The 18931-nt window shown below is 47.6% G+C and overlaps 1 protein-coding gene across 2 annotated transcripts; it reads left to right on the top strand.

The window, feature by feature from the left end:
* Positions 1-6456: 6456 nt before the first annotated feature.
* Positions 6457-18179, top strand: TINCR (TINCR ubiquitin domain containing). Of its 2 annotated transcripts, none has more exons than XM_090126200.1 (3): positions 6457-6791; positions 13574-15869; positions 16549-18179. In XM_090126200.1, the coding sequence occupies exons 1-2, from the start codon at positions 6532-6534 to the stop codon at positions 13575-13577; spliced, it is 264 nt and encodes an 87-aa protein (XP_089982326.1). In that variant the 5' UTR covers positions 6457-6531; the 3' UTR covers positions 13578-15869; positions 16549-18179. The 2 variants fall into 2 exon arrangements, 1 of the variants encoding a protein (XP_089982326.1); XR_016460319.1 differs by lacking the exon at positions 6457-6791 and having other exon boundaries at positions 13202-14012; positions 15756-15869.
* The last annotated feature ends 752 nt before the right edge of the window (positions 18180-18931 follow it).

Below are 18931 nucleotides of genomic sequence, written 5' to 3' on the forward strand. Positions count from 1 at the left end.
TTGCCCATGTGGAAGGAGCAGACACTTTATATCCTCAGTCTCTCCCCAAGCTCTTGCTCCATTTGAAACTCCCAAACATTGAGTATCACCTTCCTCTCTTGCAGTAAGTTCCAACTCCTCTTCATATGTATGTGTGTCAAGACTAGAAATGTGTCAAAGTTGAAGGAAGCGGCTGCTGACAATCCTTTCTCAAGTTTCCTTTGGTTTCTGAATGTAATTATCTCCTAATAGACAACTCTCTCTTGTAAAGTTTCTGTTTTAGGAACTGTATAATATGGTACATCATTAGCAGCTCACTGTAACGAAGGTGGCACTAGAATGAATATCAAACTTGTCTCTTCCTGTCATCTCCGTTTAAATGTTCAGTTAGAAATGACAAAATCCATAAAATCTCACATCTCACTGAATTTTCTTTGTAGGATTTCCCTGCAGGACTGTGTCTCAGCATGAAGGATAAGGCAGGGTAGAATCAATCTGTACTATTGTATTTCTGATACTTTCTCTTATGTATCCATTACGCAGCACTGATGCAGACAAGACGCTGGGCTAGGTGTGACCAAAAGGACAAATCTATCCTTCCTGAGCCCATATCCAAGAATCTCTCTCTTTTTTTATTTAACCCTGGTTATCTTATTTTTCAACAGGGTCCTGAACACCTGGGATGCTGAGTGAAGTGTTTTGAATAGGATGGCAGGATTCACTCAGAACCCAAAATGTGCACCTGCCTGGGAAGCCTGTCCATGTGGTACACCAGAGGAAAGAAATCCCATCCCATGTTCATGTTCCTGGCAAAAGACATTTGAGTGGATGCCAGAAGAGGAAGAATCAGCAGCCTCAATCCCAAGGCTTTGGTACCCTTCCCTTACCTGGGCTAGCTGTATTGCTTTCACTGCAGACCACCATTCTGTTGCAGAGAAGGATTTGCCTTTGAACCAAAGGATAATAATCACTGTAGGCCATGCCATCCTTGGTTCCTGCTATTATAGCCATTTTCTGTGCAGCACTGAAAGCTGTAAGCTGTTCCTTGCCATTAGATGGCAATGCAGATCCACAAATCTTCCTTCCTCGAGCCCCTGAAAACCATCTTGCTGCTGGTGTGTAGAACCTCAAATCTTCTGTTTCCGCCTACTTCACCATTTAAGACTGAAGCATCCTGGATTTGTTTTGCCTACAAACAAATGGAGCTGGCTGCCTGGGAGGCCAGCTCCTCTGGAGTCCCCAGTGGCATGAGTGCTTGCTCTCTGCATTGAGGGCCCCCCTTTGTGCACAGAGGTTTGTTTTTTCACTCTTCCAGCAGTTAATTCATCTCTTGTTTTGCTGTTTCCACAAGACATTTTGCTATCTTGCTTGTTTCTCAGCTTACTGCCAAACCTGGCAGGCGTGTGAGTCATGGGCTGCCGCAGGCCAAACCCTGCAGCGTACAGACTGCTTCCTAGGGTCATGAATCTCCCATCTGGGACGTTATAAAGAACTGCAGCAAGAAATAACTACACCGCAAAATGCTTTCCCCCATATCCATTTTTCAGCTTTCCATTGTTCGCAGTTGACTGGTTCATTTAACATGTGCGTTACTGTTTTTTATTCTTTTCCTTCACGTTTCCCTTTTCCACCAGAAAATGTTACCAGCTCACATCCAACTACACTCAGAAAACTCACAGTTCCAAACCCAGGCAAGTTTGCTCCTTCAAAGCTGAAGATACACAGCTTTTTCTGCCACCTATTTTAACTCCCATCGCAGAGTCCAGCAGCCCCCACCAGTGCAATACTGATGCAGGGCAGCAAGCAAGGGAAGTTGTGGGGCCTTTTGGAGTCAAATACAGAACCGCAGCAGGATCTGTCTGGCTTGGTAACTTTAGCAGTGTTAGTGGTAGAAATCCTTGTTTGTACCGATGAGGATGCAACCAGGATCAACCCCCCCCCTTTTTGTGACATTAAAAAAAAAATAAAAATCTGTTATGCTGCTGAAGCAGATGGAGAGAGCCTGACTGTTGTCTGGAGCAGGGCAGGATGAAAAGGCATTTTCCCCTTGCCAGCCAAGAATGGGAGATGGTGGGTGAGAATCCAATGGAGCAGAGAAGATGTCTGGCCTGGGAGCACAGGACCCCATGATGTGACAGGCAGATAACAGAGCAGGGTCAATGCAAACACTGTCAGCTGGCTCTCATCACTCACATCTCCCAGTATGTGTTACTATAAGCACCTTGTAGATTTTCTGGATTTCAGATGGCCTAAACAATGAGGAATTTGCCCTTATCCTGAGGAGAGAATTGCTCTTCCTTCACAGAAAGGCTCTATTTATTCCTGGTGCACAAGATGTTAATAATATTTCTAAGCACTCTTGCAGATGTGAGCAGCATGCTGTAGATAAGTCATATCAGAAGAATTGTTATCGCTTGAGCTTACATGTTTTGTGCTTTTCCATTGCACTCTAAAATGCTGTTGCATTTAATTAGCCATTTTTCAAAGCATTTATTAATCATTTATTAGCTCTTTGTTCATTTGCTGTAGATGTATCTTGACATCTAAAGTGAGCCCAGTCATTTTATAACCAAGCGCTGGGTGATAGAAAGGCCTTACTCATCCTTCTTATCTGCAGAGCACTTGGCACATGGTGGTACAGCTCTAGTTGGGGCCTCTGGGTATTTCAGGAATATAAATACCAGCACCTTAAGCTGCCCCACTGCCTAAGATATCAGGAGCACTGGATGAATTAAATGGCAGGCTGCATTTTGGACTGGAGATTTCTAGCTGTAGGTTATCACTGTCAAACTTTGGGACTCACTGCCAGCGAGTGAACCCTTCCCAGCCCTGTGCTCCCCAGCAGCCAGTGTGGCCCCAGAGCTCACACCACTGCACCTCCCTCTGCTCTGCTGAGTAATGGAGCAGGGGAGCTCCGGTCATAGCACAGAGACTGTGCTCTCCCACAGGATCATGGACATAGGGAAATTTAACACAGAACTCTTCTTTGGTACCTAGTGACACACAGCTGCAGGCACAACATGGTAAACCTGACCAGTCATCTCTAATGCCTCATCCTGTGTTTTCTGTCTTTCTAACCACAACTCACCCTAAGCAAACAGAGGAAAAAGAGTAAAGTTTTCAGCTTTACTGAGTGCTGGGATCAGATGGCGTCAAGAATCAGCAAAGAATCTCCCTTACCTGAAAGGGCAGGGCTGAGAGGCTGCTTTCCCCAGGACTTACAGGCAGGGGAATCGGGGCTGTATTTTTCCCAGATGCTGCAATTTCCATATGACTGCTACCAAAAAATGGAGAAACCTTTCTCTTGTCGTTGAGAAACATCCCACTTTTCTGTCCTCCTCTGCAAGGACAGCAGCACAGCAGGTAGCAAAACACAGTCATTGCAAAAAAAAAAAAGGCTAAGAAATATGTGTCTCTATCCTGGTAGTATAAGAAGATATTATAAGGCCTAGGATTACCTCAACCAACAAGAGACATGTTAATAAAGCACCTAATTTAAGCAGGTGTTTCTCTTTTGCTGTAGTCAATGGAGTATAGAGGAGGAGAGAGCAGAGGAGGAGATGTTTTATTAAAAGCTGTTGCTTTAGTTCTTAAAAAAAAATCATAGCCCACCTCGGTTTTAAATGGCTTTTGAGGCTTTCCTAATGAATGTTTCTCAAGTGTTTGCACATTTTCTGTTTGCCCTCAATATGAGGAAATGCGTAAGTCAATAGGTTTTTATTTGATTTATAAATAATGCCAGGGCGACACATTATTGCAGATTCTCAGAACTCTGACTCCATGTCTTGTCCTCCAGATATGACATGCCAGAGATATCGCCCAATTAGGGCAGGGCAGAGGATGAGGATTAAAATAACTTTAAGAAAAGACCATCTAGAACTTCATCCTGCACTTCTGTTTAGCCCACAGACCGTCAGGAGCTTGTGAAATAATTGCTTTGGACAGATAATAAAACATCCTCCAGCAAAACTAAGGTACTTAATATACTGCCCAAGTCAATTTCCCTTATTTCTTCTGTCCTCTTGCTTTTAATAATGGTTTAATGAAAAATTCAAAATTAATTGGAACTGGCATTAGCCATTCACGTGTTCCAGTGAGGGTTTCACTGCTTCAATATTTCATAAGCTGACTTCACTGCTACGCCTCGCCTGGCTTTCACAGGCTAAAGCATCACCCCTTTTTTTGAAAGGAGTGGTCCCAACACGGGGCAGGGGTACGTGAGAAAGTTTGCAATCACACCATAGGCAAAGAAATAATAAAATATCACCATTGTGTTTTCCTTTTTGTGACCATCTCCACTTTCTGTGTAATTATACACATCTGAGCCTTATCTGGAAAGAGCTGTCCTAAAAATAAACAGGAGCCGTCTGAAAGGTGTCTGAGGGAGGTATCTGGCAGCTGTCAGGCTGTCATGTATGCGAGAAGGATGGAGCTGATGGACTCGCTGACACCAGACGGGCTCTGCCGAAATAAGAATGCCTTATGCTTCCCTTGGCACTCACTGGGCAAATTCTGTTGGCTGGAGCCATTAGACCTCAGCGTGTCTGGGGCGTGATCCAGGTCCGACTGCCGTCAATGAGAGTCTGTCCTTGGATGGCAATGGGAATTGGATCAGACCTTCTCTTTACCCCCGAGACTCTGGCGTTACAACAGGGATAAATTCTGGCTCCTCGAGTGAATGTCACCCCAATGGAGAAGGATGCAACACCTCCAGATTTGCAGGCTTCTGTAGTTCTCTGAAAATGCAGCTTTTCACTGAGATTCCTGGACATGGGGACAAGAGCCCAACTTTCAACTTTTTTTTTAACAGCTTTGAGCTGCTCTATGCCTCAGATTCTCCTCTCTAATAATGGTGGTGGTGTCCTGTCTTCAAGAAAATTATTGATATATCTGTAGGTCCATTCTGTTTATAAATGCTGCCATGCAGGAGAACATGACTGTGCTAAAAGCTGTTCCTATTTCCCACAAGGTGCTTAAAGGACACATGTTAACACCATGCAGCAATGACACGATGAGCATGAAGGTATGACATGACTCATCCCAAGCCTTTGCAGCAACTCAGTGGCAGAGTGAGGATCCAAGAATTCCAGTCCCCACCAAAACAATCATACCTTTACTGTGACTGAATCTGGAAAGGAACACTTGCTAGCAGAAGCTTCATTTCCTATCAAGTGCACAGGGAAATCTCCATTGCCTGTAGAATAGCTGAAGACGTTTGCTGCTGTTCTTGGTGAAGATATAATGCACTGGGGAGAGAAAAGAGAAATGAGGTGAGAAAACTGGGCAGAAATCTTCTTGCTTCTCAGTGGGAAAGGGGATGCATCTCTCGTTCTCAATGGGAGCTGACTGCTGCCATATCTGAAAATCTGTCAATTTGTTTCATTATCTAATAGGCAAGAAAATGCCCTTTTTAGTGAAGAACAGTGTCTTAGGACAACTATCTTGCAGTACTTTGGTCTGAAAATACCGGTCTGTGTTGAGAAGAATGGACAAGGGAATTAATTCCTGTAATATGGGCTGCAGGAAATTACCTACAAGATAAGAGTGACTTGATCTTTTTGAGAAAAAGAAAAAAAAAAAAAAAAAGACTTCCTTATCTTGATGATGTTTGCTCTGAAGTATCATCTTGTGACTGCCAGAGTCTGCCTTGCGGGATCGTTCAATTACAGCCAGCTCCTGCGGCGGGCATCGCTTCCTTCCCTTTGGAGGTATCACTGCATCTAGCAAAGCAGTGCTTGCTCCCGAGGCCTCTGCTGTTGCCTTTCTGCATGGTGAGCCTGCAGTGATGCTATCTCTGCTCACGTGTTAGAGCAGGATACAACCAATACTTCAATTAGGCAGAGATCTGTGAGGGACAGGAACTCAAGCCGATGAACCAGCAAGGAGCATGTGTGAGTGAGCACCAGACATGTGATGCTATGAGGAGCAATGAATCCTACCCCTTTTGGAGGCTCCCAGCCCATTCTCCCACAACACAGATCTCCTAGGGCAAAACAGCACTGCAGTTCACACCAGCCAGGCTCTAAATGTCCTTGCATATGCTGTGGCTCTCCCCCACGAGGAAGTTTTCACTATGCAGAGTATTTTTCTCAATTAAAATGATTATGTTAAATAGCTGAGAGGTTCCTCAATGTCTACTTTTTGAACTGAGCTATGCCACAGTTGGCAGCTTTTGAGAACTGCAGACATGAGGTTACTAAACCCATTCATTTCTCAAACGCACCCACATTTCTAATGGCTATAGAGGTCCATCTTTAAAGTCCTCTGAGACCCATTGGAATGAAGGGCACTTTGTGAGGACGCAGTAATTATTATGGGATTTAGAGGTGCGTGGAAATGATTCACGGAGGCATTTCCCAGCCAGTACTCTTGGAGCCAGGTGAGCTCTTCCCTGGAATGTGAAGCATGCAGTGCAGCAACTGGGAGGAACAGGTTTGGCAGGACATTTTAAGCTGTGCAGGCAGGCAGCCTCTTCAGAGCCACATCCCTGCTCTGCCTGCCTCCCAGCTGGATGCTCATCTCTGCCACAGCGTCCCTGGAGAGCCGGAGAGGATGGACACACTGCGAAGGAGCCTTTCCCGCTGGAAGAGGTACCACATTAAGGTGCACTTGGCTGATGAGGACCTGATGATGCCGCTGACCGTCAAGCCCAGAGACACAGTGATGGACCTACGGGCTTACCTTGTACGGGAGGGCGTCACTTCCTGGAAGAAGACATTTTATTACAACTCCAGGCAGCTCGAAGAGCATGAGACTTTGAAAGAAGCCAATATCCAGAATGGCTCAGTCCTGCTTCTTGTCAGCAACAAAAGGTAGGCACGGAGCTCATCTGCAGTGAGGGCGGTGCGAGGGAAGGGTGCAATGCTCTGTGCAGCTCAGCCCATGGGACGTTTCCCATTGGGGTTTGAAGAAAGCAGATCAGGAGCTGAAACCCTGAGATTTCCAGCAGGCAGAGTGAGATTTAAGGCTCCTCAGCTCCAGATAGGCTGAAGTGTGAAGTAAGGGAGGTTGAGGAGGAGGCAGTCCGGTTGATATTTGCTCTCCGGTCTCTGATCAGGTCTCACTTTCCTGAAAACATGGCCAGGCACAGAGGAGGGAGAAGACATGCAAAAGGGAGCCTGTGTGACTCAGGGTGTGCTCCAGGAGCCTCTCCCTTGTCCTCAACTCTGTCTGTGGCGCCTGGCTTTTGCCATTTCTTTTTAGTGTTCACTTTCTGCAAGTGTTGGTGGTGCTGCTGTCCCGCAGAGCCGTGAGCTGCCCATCTGCTCACAGCAAAGCCCCGTGGGTGCTGGACACAGACGGTCAGAGGCTGCAGCTTCCCAAAACACAGTGAGATCTCAGCACGAAGCAGAGACATCAATGGTTTCCAGGACAGGCAGTGAAAAGGAAACTCGGTGAATCTTTTCAGTCATGGCAACTCCTACATGTCAGTGGGAATGCAAATGGAGATAATGGAGCTGAGACCTGTTGGCTGGTTAGGATTCAGTGGGGTGCATTTGTGTCCAGTTGTGCTGCCTTCCCTTGAGCTGCCTGGCTTGCATGGTTCCTTCTGTGAAGCATTTTGGAGGATACTGCGTGTAGGAGAGGTGCACGGCAGAGCACAGGTGTACTGTGTCTAATTCAGCTTTTTGAATGCTGAGACCTCTGAGTTACTTGTCTATGCTGATCAGTCTGCTCCGCAGAAAAGCCTGCACTAAAGACTTCAGTTCTGATTAGATGCCACACGGAATGGTCCTATTTTCCAGTCCAGAGACAGCTTGAAATCTCACACAAAGAAGATTTAATAAAGCATTTCCTTTCAGAGCTCAGGCAGATACAAGAGATTTCACAATGCTCAGCTGACTGCAAACCCCACGTCACCCACAGCCCCTTTTTACAACATCTCATTTCAACTCTCTGATTAACTTTGCACAGCTCCTCCTTTTCACCTTGTTTTTAATGGCAGGAGCACAGATATTTGTTGTTGTAGGATAGGATTCAGAGGGACTCAGCTGATGGACCACACATGCTTATGCTCCATAATGTGCTGTGGACCTTTCCACATTCTTCAAAAACGCAGTGTTTAAATGCAGCATTGCAAAACTCACCAGGAGGTCCCGACCCCAGTGTGCTGAGTTCAGGGTATCTCTGAAAGTTTGCTCAGTTTTGAAAATGTAAAGCCTCTTGCTCAGCATTTGGGCTCAATTTTTGTGAGTATGAGAAGGAAGGAGCAGGACTTACAATGTTATTGTGGTTGTTGCTTTTTTTTTTTGTCTTTAACTTCATCAAAACGTTCCCAGCTCTTAAGCAAGCACCTCTGTGTATTCTCTTATTCCTTTTCCCAGGGCTGGGAGCACTGTGGTGGGCAGACAGTCTCTCCCTTAACTCACATCTTTCCTCATGTTATTGCACATGAAGGATTCTTGGGCCATGACAACCTCAGCCACTTCCAGATTATTTTGTGTGGCATGACGGCCAAGTGCCCAGGTGCTGGGGATACCTTTCTCCAATGGCTCAGGGAGTGCCTGAGATACTCACAGAGCACCACGTCCACTTGCTGTCTCTGGGATGTGCTGTGTGGCTTGGCAGCAGCCTGCACCCTGCCTGGTGCCTGGCCCTGGGCTGAGCGCAGCCTCCGTGACTCAGCACCCTGCCAGATCCTCAGCACAGGGCTGGTTCTGAGGGTGCTCTCTATCAATTAAGCTGGGCATTAGGAAATACAGGGCGGGAGAAGGCAGGTGCTGCATTGCAGCTGAGATTACAGCACCATTTCAAGCCTTAAGATTATCGGGCCAGATCTTTAGGTATTATAAAACCATGCTGGCTGTTTAGCCTCCAGAAGGGAAGGCTCCAGGGAGTCCTTAGTGCAGCCCTTCGATACCTAAAGGGGGCTTGTGGAAAAGATGGGGGGAGACTTTTTACTAGGGCCTGTAGTGATAGGACAAGGGGGAATGGATTTAAACTAAAAGGGGAGATTTAGATTACATGTAAGGAAGAAATTCTTCACTTGGAGAGTGGTGAGGCCCTGGCACAGGCTGCCCAGAAGAGCTGGAGGTGCCGCATCCCTGGAGGTGCCCATCCCAGCTGCACGCGTCTTTGGGCAGCCTGGTCTACAGGGAGCTGTCACTGCCCATGGCAAGGGGTGGGGGCTGGATGGTCTGTAAGGTCCCTTCCAACCCAAACTGTTCTGTGATCCCATTCTGTGTCACTCCAATACTGTGGGATGTACTACTCTTAAACAACGGTGGGAAACCGTAGGGAATAAGGGCCACAGGAGCAGAGAACCCAGCAACCCAAGGATTTAAGAGATGGTTTTAGTGTTTCATTGACTCAGCGAAGTGTGGACCCCCGCCATCAAAGGTCAGCATCTGTTCTTAAGTTCTCCCTGAAAATCTTGATGTCCCTACCTAATGTTCTGCACTGAGAGGCCTGCCAAGCAGAGCTGTATTAATCTCCAAAGTGGAGTTGCTCTGATTGCCAAGGTCTGCATCTCAGTGTTGTGCCTATAAATATGAATGGTCAATCTGTTTGCTGTGTGTTCCTATAAGGGGTTCATGAGACAGTTTACTTAAACTTGAGAAAACATGAAAATGACCCTATTTTTCATCCCTCCACCCTTAATGCCTTTGTAGATAATTGGCATTTAGCAAAGGCCAACTCAGCATTTCTACTTCTTGCTCATGTTTTCTAGGGTTTATAACTTAGCCATAAAAATTCACTTAAGGTTTCAGCTTGGCAGGAAAGGGATCAGCATAGCAGCTCATGCTGGAAATTCATTTGGATCTTAGTGCTCAAGAATTTGAGTGAACTGTTCTGGAGTTCAGTCAACACGACCTCTCAGCCCAAGAAAACACATGGACAAGCCAGAACTGGGCAAATCACATCCACTAGGGATGCAGTTCCCACTTGTGCAGAAGCTTGTTAATCACATTACTGCTGCACTGATTAAGATTGCAATCCTGTCACAGTAGAAGCCTAGCAAAGAACATGCAGAAAAACAGCTTCCGCCCTAGAGAGCTACATATCAGAATAGCACAGCTTCCAAGTGGGCAGAACAAGCAAGGCAAGGCCTGCAATGTGAATGAACTTTGCAGAGGTGAAATCCCTCCAGCTCGATGGCCCTGCGGTGTTGGAGCCATCGGTGTCCACGTGGGGAGACCACCGGGGAGCCTCAAGATGCAGAGCAGCCACGCAGCACAGGCGCTGCATCCACGAGGGCAGGCAGCAGGCTGTCCCAGCTGCCCGAGGCACATCGGTGCTGGCACTGCAGACCACGCCAGGGCAGAACCAGTTTGTCTCGCTGCGGAAGCGGCGCGAGGCCCCAGCGCCAGGCAGCCGTGGGGACGTGGGAGTTCCTGAAACTGCGCGGCTCCTCCTGAGCTGTGCAGAGCTGCCCTGCTGCTCCGTGCACCGACCCACGAGGGCTCCCTGGGCTGGGAGCTGTAGGGCACTGCCTGCCCCTTGTTGGTAAGCTCATGGATTGCATTCGGGTGTTAGATGTGAGGTGAGGGGTACTGCCCCAAATTCGCTGCATAAGCCGTGGAGGCTTTTAGCTTCATGACCTCTGGAGTTGTTTGTAATAGAGGACAGCAATGGGCGATCCAAGCGAATCCCAGACCTGCTGAGCTCCTGTTGCTGACTGTCCCTGAGGATGCACGGCTCCAGCTGGCTCTGGACACGGGACAGGCAAAGCACACTGACGGCGCCTTTGCTCCTTTCTTGTGTGTGACCGCTTTCCGTCAAGCTCTGTGCTGAGGAATCAGCCAGTGCCAGGGCTGCTCTCTGTTACACTGCTGGAGTATTTTGGCCCACTCCATGTGTTCTGTCTGGATGTGACCACACAGGTTTGGAGGGTAGGAATTTGCTATGAAAACAGTAGCCATTCAATCCCAGGCACACTTATTTTACTGGCACAGACTCAGCTGAAGCACATAGGAACCCCTCAGTCTTTTGAAAGACAAAGTTCATTGAGGCCAAGCAGCTGTTTTCATCATTCGTGGTTTGCCCGGAGAATGGAGTTCAGTAAGTCATTGGTGAATAGGTTAAATAAAGAAGATGCCATCACTGGATTTAGCAGAAGTCTATTATCTGGAATCTCTTGGTGTTGAATTTCTGGCCCGAAGCCACCTGAAAACATCCATCTCGGGGCATTAGCTCAGTTACCATAACAACTCATCTAGGAACGGCTCCTGAGAGTTCCCAGAGCACGGCGAGGTGCCACAGGCTGTGTAAGCCACTCTTTGGTCAAGATAAGCATATCCAGGATTCCCCCTCTTCTGCAGTGCAGCCCCATTGTCCCTGGTGAGCAGCACTGCTTATGTGAGCCTTCATTTGCTTGGGACTCTGCTTTAGCTCTCAGATGCTGCTCAGCCAGCTTTCCAAAGGTGCAGAGGAGTCACCTCCTGGCAGAACAGCAGAACCATCCATCTGTGGGGAACCCAGCTAATTCCCATATTGCCATTCAGTTTACAGTTTGTGATTTTTAGCCTCATAAATTATAACTTGGCATGAAAGCTATGACCGAGCCACCTGCATAATGTCCAGTTTAGCTGATGCTAAGAAACTGCTGCCTCCGTTTGTGGCATAAGGATCAATGTTCTGCACAGACACTCAGCAGTTGCTCACTCCAGGCTTGCAGCTCTCCACTGTCCCGTCACCTCTGCTCACACTCACTGGAATCACAGGCTGCTGCAGATACTGCTGGTCTCCAAAGGGAAATCAGAAAAATAATGGGGTCTACACAGTCTGACGCCATTCAGAAAGCCAGCATTACAGCCCAGGCATGAATTAAATCCTTTAGCACTGGATTTCAGAGTGATTTTATGATGCCTGCTCCTTGCACTGACCTTGCAGCACCTGGGGTTGCTCAGCTCTTGCTCCTCCATGTGGAGGGGAGATGTCCCACTCCCATACAACTGCAGACCTGCCGTCTTAAGCCGAGACTTAGCAGCAGGCTCCAAGGCATCTCACATCAGGATAACGATCCTTTAAATAGCACTGGGAGTCTCTCTTCTCAGGGAGAACTAATTAAGTTCTTCAGCACATGCTTAAACATATGTTGACCTGGTATGGCCTTAGCAGGTCTGTTTCCATCTACTGGATAAATAACACTGGCTTAAAAAACATCCTCCTCGAGATACGTTACTGAGGCAACAGCCAGGTGGGAGACTGACTTCTCCATCTCTGTGGCTAAAAGTAATATTTATGTGTATTACTCATGGCCAAGCTCTCTGCTGGTGTAAACTCCTGAAATCAGTTAAAAGATTTTTAAGTTCTGAAAGGAGCACTGCAGTTGTCTCTGCTGACCTCCAGCACAGCGCAGGCCAGAAAACAGCACCAGTGTTCAGCTGAGTTGCCTATTGGTGAGCCCATGAAGTTCATTTAATGAAAGCAGAGGGCTTCATCACAGAGAACATAGTCCAGAGAGCCTGAATTCCTTTCCTGTGCAGTTGCATGGGATTTCACTAGATGAAACTGAGCTAATAGGTGTCCCCTGGTGGCAAGAGGTGTCTGTCTTGGCTCTAGGCAAAAAAATGAATGATTTGAAAGCATATTCTAAACCAGGTTCTTTTCTGGTGTAATACAGCACAGCCTCCTGGACTTCTTTGTAGCTGTGCTGATTCGTATCAGCAGGGGATTTCACCCAGTCAGGATAAATGCTCTCTCCTCTGTCCCACAGTCTGCTGAAATGTCAGCTGAATAACCAAGTGCTGCAATATGAATGTTGTTTTGGTGTTTTTGCAGAAAACCCAGACAGCAGTTATTATCAGCTGAGGCCATCCCACAGTGTCCTGTGCTGGGACCCAATGAAAGCCCCCTCAAACTTTGAGCTCCTCGAAGTTCTCATCAAGTGTTTGCAGCACAAACTCAGTTTCTTACCTGCATAATTGGAAAGAACAATTCACAGGGATCAGGAGACTCAGCCCTGCACTTTCTGGCTCAGCAGGGCAGGTTGGTGCCTGGCAGAGCTGCTACCTTTGGGCCCCAGGTATTTTGGTTGCATTCCAAGCCAGGATAATGAGCTCTCTAAGCAAATGCTGGTCCTGAAGGGTACCCCTAGAAATTTTCAAGAGCTTCAGCCTGTGTTCTGGAGACACCAGGGGGTTGTCCCAGATGATTCCTAAGGATCCTCAGAAGACTAACTTAGGAAGTAATCCTACTTTTGCTAAGCTTACGTATTCCATGCGGGGTCTGTACCCCTGTCAGAAAATGTTTATGGAACCATAACCCAGAAAGGCTGAAAACCACTTTTTAGTGCTAATGCACAGTGGTGAGTGTGCCTTGAGAAACTCAAGCTGTCTCACTGTAAACATCCTTGAAGTGCTCCTAAAGCTGTGGGCTGCTCTGTTCTGAGATGAAAAATGGATTTCCAAGAGCTTTGCTTCTGGGGAAAAAAGCTCCCAGGCAGCTGCAGATGGTCACAAGCAGGGGTGAGGGCAACTTCTGCAGAAGGAAAAGCAGGTGTGAAACCCTGGAAGTGGCTTAGATTGATTGGAAAAACAAACCCATCAGAGGTTTATATTCTACCCCTGCCTGGGTCAGTGCCTCCTTGGGCAAATGCCATTTTTGATTGCATGTCTACAGTGCTCCAAGTATTTGCGTCTTTCTTATGCAGATAATGCCAAAGAGCACAGCAAAAGCCATGGGAGACGGGGAGCGTGACAAGGGCTGAAAGGAAGCAGATGGAAGGGAGCCTGGCCATGGAACGGCCGCGTGGCCACGGGCGCTGGTAAGTCCTTCCCTGCACGCCAGCTCCAGGACTGTTCAAAAGCAGCTCTGCGTGTTTTAAGCACAGTGCCTATGAATAATTAACCCCCAAACAACTACAAGTTGTTTCCTCATCAGCGAGCCTTGTGGTCTGAGCTGCCCAAGGAGAAGCGTGGGTTAGGCTGACTCAGCTCCTGAGGCTGAGTGAATCAGAGTGAAATGCCCGTGAAAGGGTAAATCCTGCCTGGTGGTGAAGCAAGAAGGAGCTGAGGTGAGCTTTGCTGAGGGCCTCTGATGGGAACGGCTGACATCCGAGCCTCCTTCCAACCCCCTCACAGGATTCCTCAGTAAGTTGGCCTTTGTTTTCCTATGTGCAAGTCTGAGATAATTTGTTGTTCCTCTTCTCCCACTCTGTCCACCGAACGGTAAGTGGCTCAGGTAGGACTGTTGGTGCTGCTGAGCAGTTCCTACACGGCCCTGAATTCCAGGCTGAAAGCTCCATCCAGCAAACAGGAGTTAAGTGCACTCAGAACAGTCCTGGTGCTTCACAGCCTTTTATATCCCAAGGACAGAGGCTGGCTTGTCACTGTTACGGGGCTGCCTTGCCTGTCGTTAAGGCCACACTGTCATACCAAAACAACCTTATTTTGAGATGGGGCTCATAGAGCAGCAACCCTCCTTGTGTTGTTCTCCCATCTCAGTGCCAGTGCCCCAACAGCTGAACCAGATGACCTGATTGCACCCAGTTTGACAGAAAGGTCTCACAGATCCAAGATTCCTGCAATTTTTGTGAAGAAGCAGCAGCTGGATAGAAGGCAGATATTTAAGTTAATATCCTATTGCAGGGGAGGTAATTGCATCTCTGCTCCTGTCTGGTTTGAGGTGCAGCAGCCGGGTCAGCTGGCATTTAGATAGCAGCTGCTCAATCAGTGCTTCTCCGCACAGCGGTGCTGCGCTGCGCTGCGCCTGCAGGGCAGGAGGCTGTGGGAGAGCTGCAGGCTCTGCTGGGGAGGGGATGGGGGTGCCCTGGGGATACGGGGAGCACCAAGAAGGGGAGTAAAAAAAACCAGCTGTAATACATAAATCAGGTGAATGGGTTTCACCAGTCCCCCTGCTGACAGAACAACTCACATTTCGGTTCAAACTTATTTTCAGGACAGAATGAATGTTTCTTTAAGCACTGCAGTACATTCCCCAGAAAGTTTTAGTGATTAACAACTGTGTACCAAACCCCTAAACCTGCATTTTCTGTTGCTCAACTGAAGAACACACCTTTCCAGATGTTTTTGGTGACAAGAAAATGTTTGATTTGAAGAAACACCATAGAAAATGGAGCTTCTCATTTTCCAGGACTTTTTTCCCCTCTTTTTCCTACAAACAACAGTATTTCCCCACACACTGCCTTGGACTTTGCACAGAAAGAGGTTCTGGGATAGACAAAGAGGTGAGCAGAGCCACAGCTGAGGAGCTTTCAGCCCAAGCAGCAGAGATGGGCAGAGGGAGGGATGTGCCTTTGCAAGGTCACCCAACACGCAGTGCTGCTGCGGGTGGGTCAGCATTGCTGCCACTTCACCACGCGGCGCCTCTCCTGTCTGTCTGTCCTGCAGTAATGAGACTTCTGGAGCACAGCCAGTGCTTTTCTGAGAGCCTGAAAAGTGCCTTGCGCAGCCCAGGTGCAGCCACAAGTAGTAATTTAAATTTAACAATAATATTAAAGTGGAGGCATGCCACTGAAGATGGACACATTCCGCAACATTCAGAATCCTAAACCAATGTCTGCCTTCTGGTAAAAGGTACAGTTTGTCTCCCAAAGTCTGGGAGATCACTACTGGTCCTGCTGATCACAGCTGTGTGCTCTGCAGAAGGCAAAGTGACCTGAGCAGAATTCTGCCCAGTCTCTGCTCTAACCCTCGTGCCTGCAGCGAGCAGCTTTGGTCAGTGCTGGAAGTCGTTCTGCAGCTCAGGAGAATATCTGGAAAGAATAAATTAACTGTGGTGGTGTATGGAGCTGCTTGGAATAATGTTTTTTGCAGAGATAGGCTTTGATTGACACTTCAGATCTGCCTGACAATCTTTTATTCCAAGTGCAGTTGCTGCCTTTCTTCAGAGCAAGAAAAGCTGGTTTGGTTGCTGTCCTTCAAATGATGGATCTTATCACATGGGAAAAAGAAGAAAAAAAGCAAACCACCTGCAAACAGCCACAGGTATAGCATGAAAAGAGGTAAAACTAACTGGATCTATTTGCGGTGTTTCTGTTTTTTCCCTCTATGGAATAATCCAGTGCAAGATATCAAAGAAAAGAGGCTGTGCTCTGAGGAACAAGAGCTGACTGTTCTTTTCCTTTGACTATTGTTCTTTCCTTCAGGAGATTTTAATGCTTTGCAGATATGACTGTGCCACCTCCCAGGGATGGGAGGACCAGGAGCACCAGGAAGGCAGTCCTGTCTCTTACTCACTTGTTCCCTCTGCTTCTTTTACTGCCCATCCCCCACACATTGCCTCTTACTCCTCAATTTCAGGCATCCCCAGTGATTGCTGAATGCTGTGATCACACCATTCAGCAGCTCACAGAAGCAGCGAGCTCTTTTTACACATTTTACAATGTAATTTGGACCTTTGGGGTTTACCTGAGTCCGGTCAAGAAGCAGATTGGGTCTCCAAAGGGCCAAAGACATGCTTCAAATCTTCTGAGCACCACTCAGGTGGTGAAACAGGTCTCACGTGAGATGTCCTGACTCTCTTTGCTCACCTAGGTCCGTAAAAAACACAGCCAGGCTCTCCAGGCTGCAGAGGACAGGGCTGCTGTTCTATGTGCACATGCCAGGAAAGATGCTGATAGAACTGCTCTGAAATAGATGTCTCCCTTTTTCTCTGTGAACACAGGTATGGACAAGACTGAGGACTGAAGCTGAAAGGTGTGCAAGCTCCCATCTGCGTGCCAGCCTGGGCGTACTGTAAGGTGGAGACATCTGCAGCTTCATGTGCAGCACCACGGATGGGCTTTCTCTTGTCAGCAGTGTTTATCTTCGGGATCCTCCTATTGTTGGGGCACCACCGAGAGGATTATTGTTTGCTCTTTGCTGCTGCATTCACCTCTAGTCACAACTGCAGCCAGCCCTTCCCAACCAGCTGCTTTTCCTGAGCTGCAGGAGCAGAACACGAGCCCAGGCAGGGCCATCTGCAGCAGCTGCTGTGCTCCAGCAGGGCAGTCGGGCCGCGGCACGCTGCAGTTCTGCTCCGCTCCTCTACCCGCCGTGGATGCATCGAGCGCTTCTGTTTACAGGGCCATCAGTCTGGCAGCTTTCCTCGACACTAAATTTACTTTTTGAAGTTACATCAGTGTTGTACCCAGAGGGAATGGAGGAACAGATGCAGCCTGTGAAGTCTGGCTTTAATTCACCTGCCTCATTTAATTTCCTGCCCTGCCTTCTAATCAATGAGTCTGCACTGGCAGCCCTGGGAATACAGAGGTTTTCTCACATACAGGAGACCTCAGTGCGGTGGATCTCAGGGTCTCCAGCAGGCTGTGTCCCGTCTGCTTTGAGGCTTTCTGTGCCCCAGAAGCACCGCACACACGCAGTGGCTGCATTTCCTCCGTGGGGCCACTGGCGGTCCTTCACCAGCAGAGCAGCATTACATCACCTCAGAGCTGTTTGTCTCAGATACTTGGGACCGCCAGGAAACACTGAAGAAAGAGGCCGGGGCATTTCTGCGTTGTGAGCAGGCTCCCACTGTCCTGTTTCTTTTTCTTTTTTCCTTGGGCTCATGTTAATTCCAGGCAGCAGTGCCTAGTTGCTTAATCAGCCAGTGTCTCCAACTGGGGGAGAAGAAGGCTGCCCTTGGCTGGCAGCACTTATTTTGTGACGTGTCTGCTTCACCTCGTGTATTATAATCTGTATCAGATTGCTCTTTGCTTGCTAAAATGGACAATTAGGATCCAGTTGTAATGCAAATTGCACAGTGGAATAAAAACCATGGGGAACAAAATCACAAATAAGTATTTATGTCAGCCTTTGTTACTGCATGATGGGTCCTGCTCAGTTACTGCTCACTGCGAAGCATCAGACAGAAGAGAACCCGGTGTGCCTTTGTGTTTCATGGGCACGAGCTGCTGTGTGTAAGGCTGCCTGTAGGCACTCGCGGGCCCCGATAATGTGTGTGTGTGCAAACCGAACAGACAGATTGCCGCCTACACTGGAAATTTGATGATTGCCTTGTTTTTTCCACAGCTCTGTTTTCTATACTGCAGGCCAAACCCATGGGGTAATTTCCAGTCTCTCTGCACAGGGCTGAGATGACGTGGTGAGAGAAGTGTGGAGATGCTGAAATTTCAATCTGCCACATAATGTGCTCCTAATACTGATGTCCTTGTAAGCGCGTTGTTGACACTGGTGGTGTTGCTGCAGTTCTTGTCATTGTCTTTCCTATGTCTGGTGCGAAGCATTATCAATTAAGAGAAATATTTACATTTATAGAGGAAACTATAGTTTCTTTGGCACTAATCACACAGGAGTCCTGCAAATGCACATGGAAGAGGTATGACTTCATTTAAAATGCCAAGCCTTATTGATATAAAGTGGTATGCTGCTGGTGTAGCTGCTTTTACTGCACATCAGCTTTGCATTTCCCCAGGTCCTGGGTAACAGAGAGTTGAGATGCATGTTTTCATAGCAAGACTCATCGCTCAGCATTTGAAGGGGGACTATCCATGCTTCACGCATTGACAGCTGATAGACAGAAGGCAAATTAAGGGTCAGCTAAGCCTGTGCAGTACCTGTAAGATCCAGTGACAGTAGTAACCTGTCTTGTCCCATTGAAACAGTGACTCCTAGAAGAGAGCAAGGAATAAGAGTGAGGCCATGAAGCCAGATGGACGAGCTGGGATCAAAGTCATCCGAGAAGCTATGGCAACACAGCTCGTATATCTACTCAGAAAAGCCTTTGCAACTGCCATTAATGACTCTAAATGGCCTTATTTTCCCAGTAGCAGTGACAGAGTAAATCCATCTGATGGCCCATGTTGCTGGGAATAACCATCTTATTAGTTAGTAGTAATAACCCAATCTCTTGCTAGCAGTGTAGCCATCAGAACAGAGATAGCCTTATCTGCCAGAGAATCATTGAGTTGCTCCTAACGTTTCTAATTGCAGCTGAACAAGGGGAGTCGGAAAGGCCTCAGGGGAGGAAGCAAAAGGCAACATGGAGAACTTGGCTTAAAAATAATGTGTGTGACAAATGAAATATATCAGAGCCAATACGTCGTTTG

Source organism: Phasianus colchicus, chromosome 28 (genome assembly GCF_987193195.1).
Source record: "Phasianus colchicus chromosome 28, bPhaCol1.hap1.1, whole genome shotgun sequence".
NCBI lineage: Eukaryota > Metazoa > Chordata > Aves > Galliformes > Phasianidae > Phasianus > Phasianus colchicus.

Bases quoted from the DNA above. Each gene is read 5' to 3' on its own strand.
- TINCR (XM_090126200.1), top strand. From the start codon at position 6,532: ATGGACACACTGCGAAGGAGCCTTTCCCGCTGGAAGAGGTACCACATT.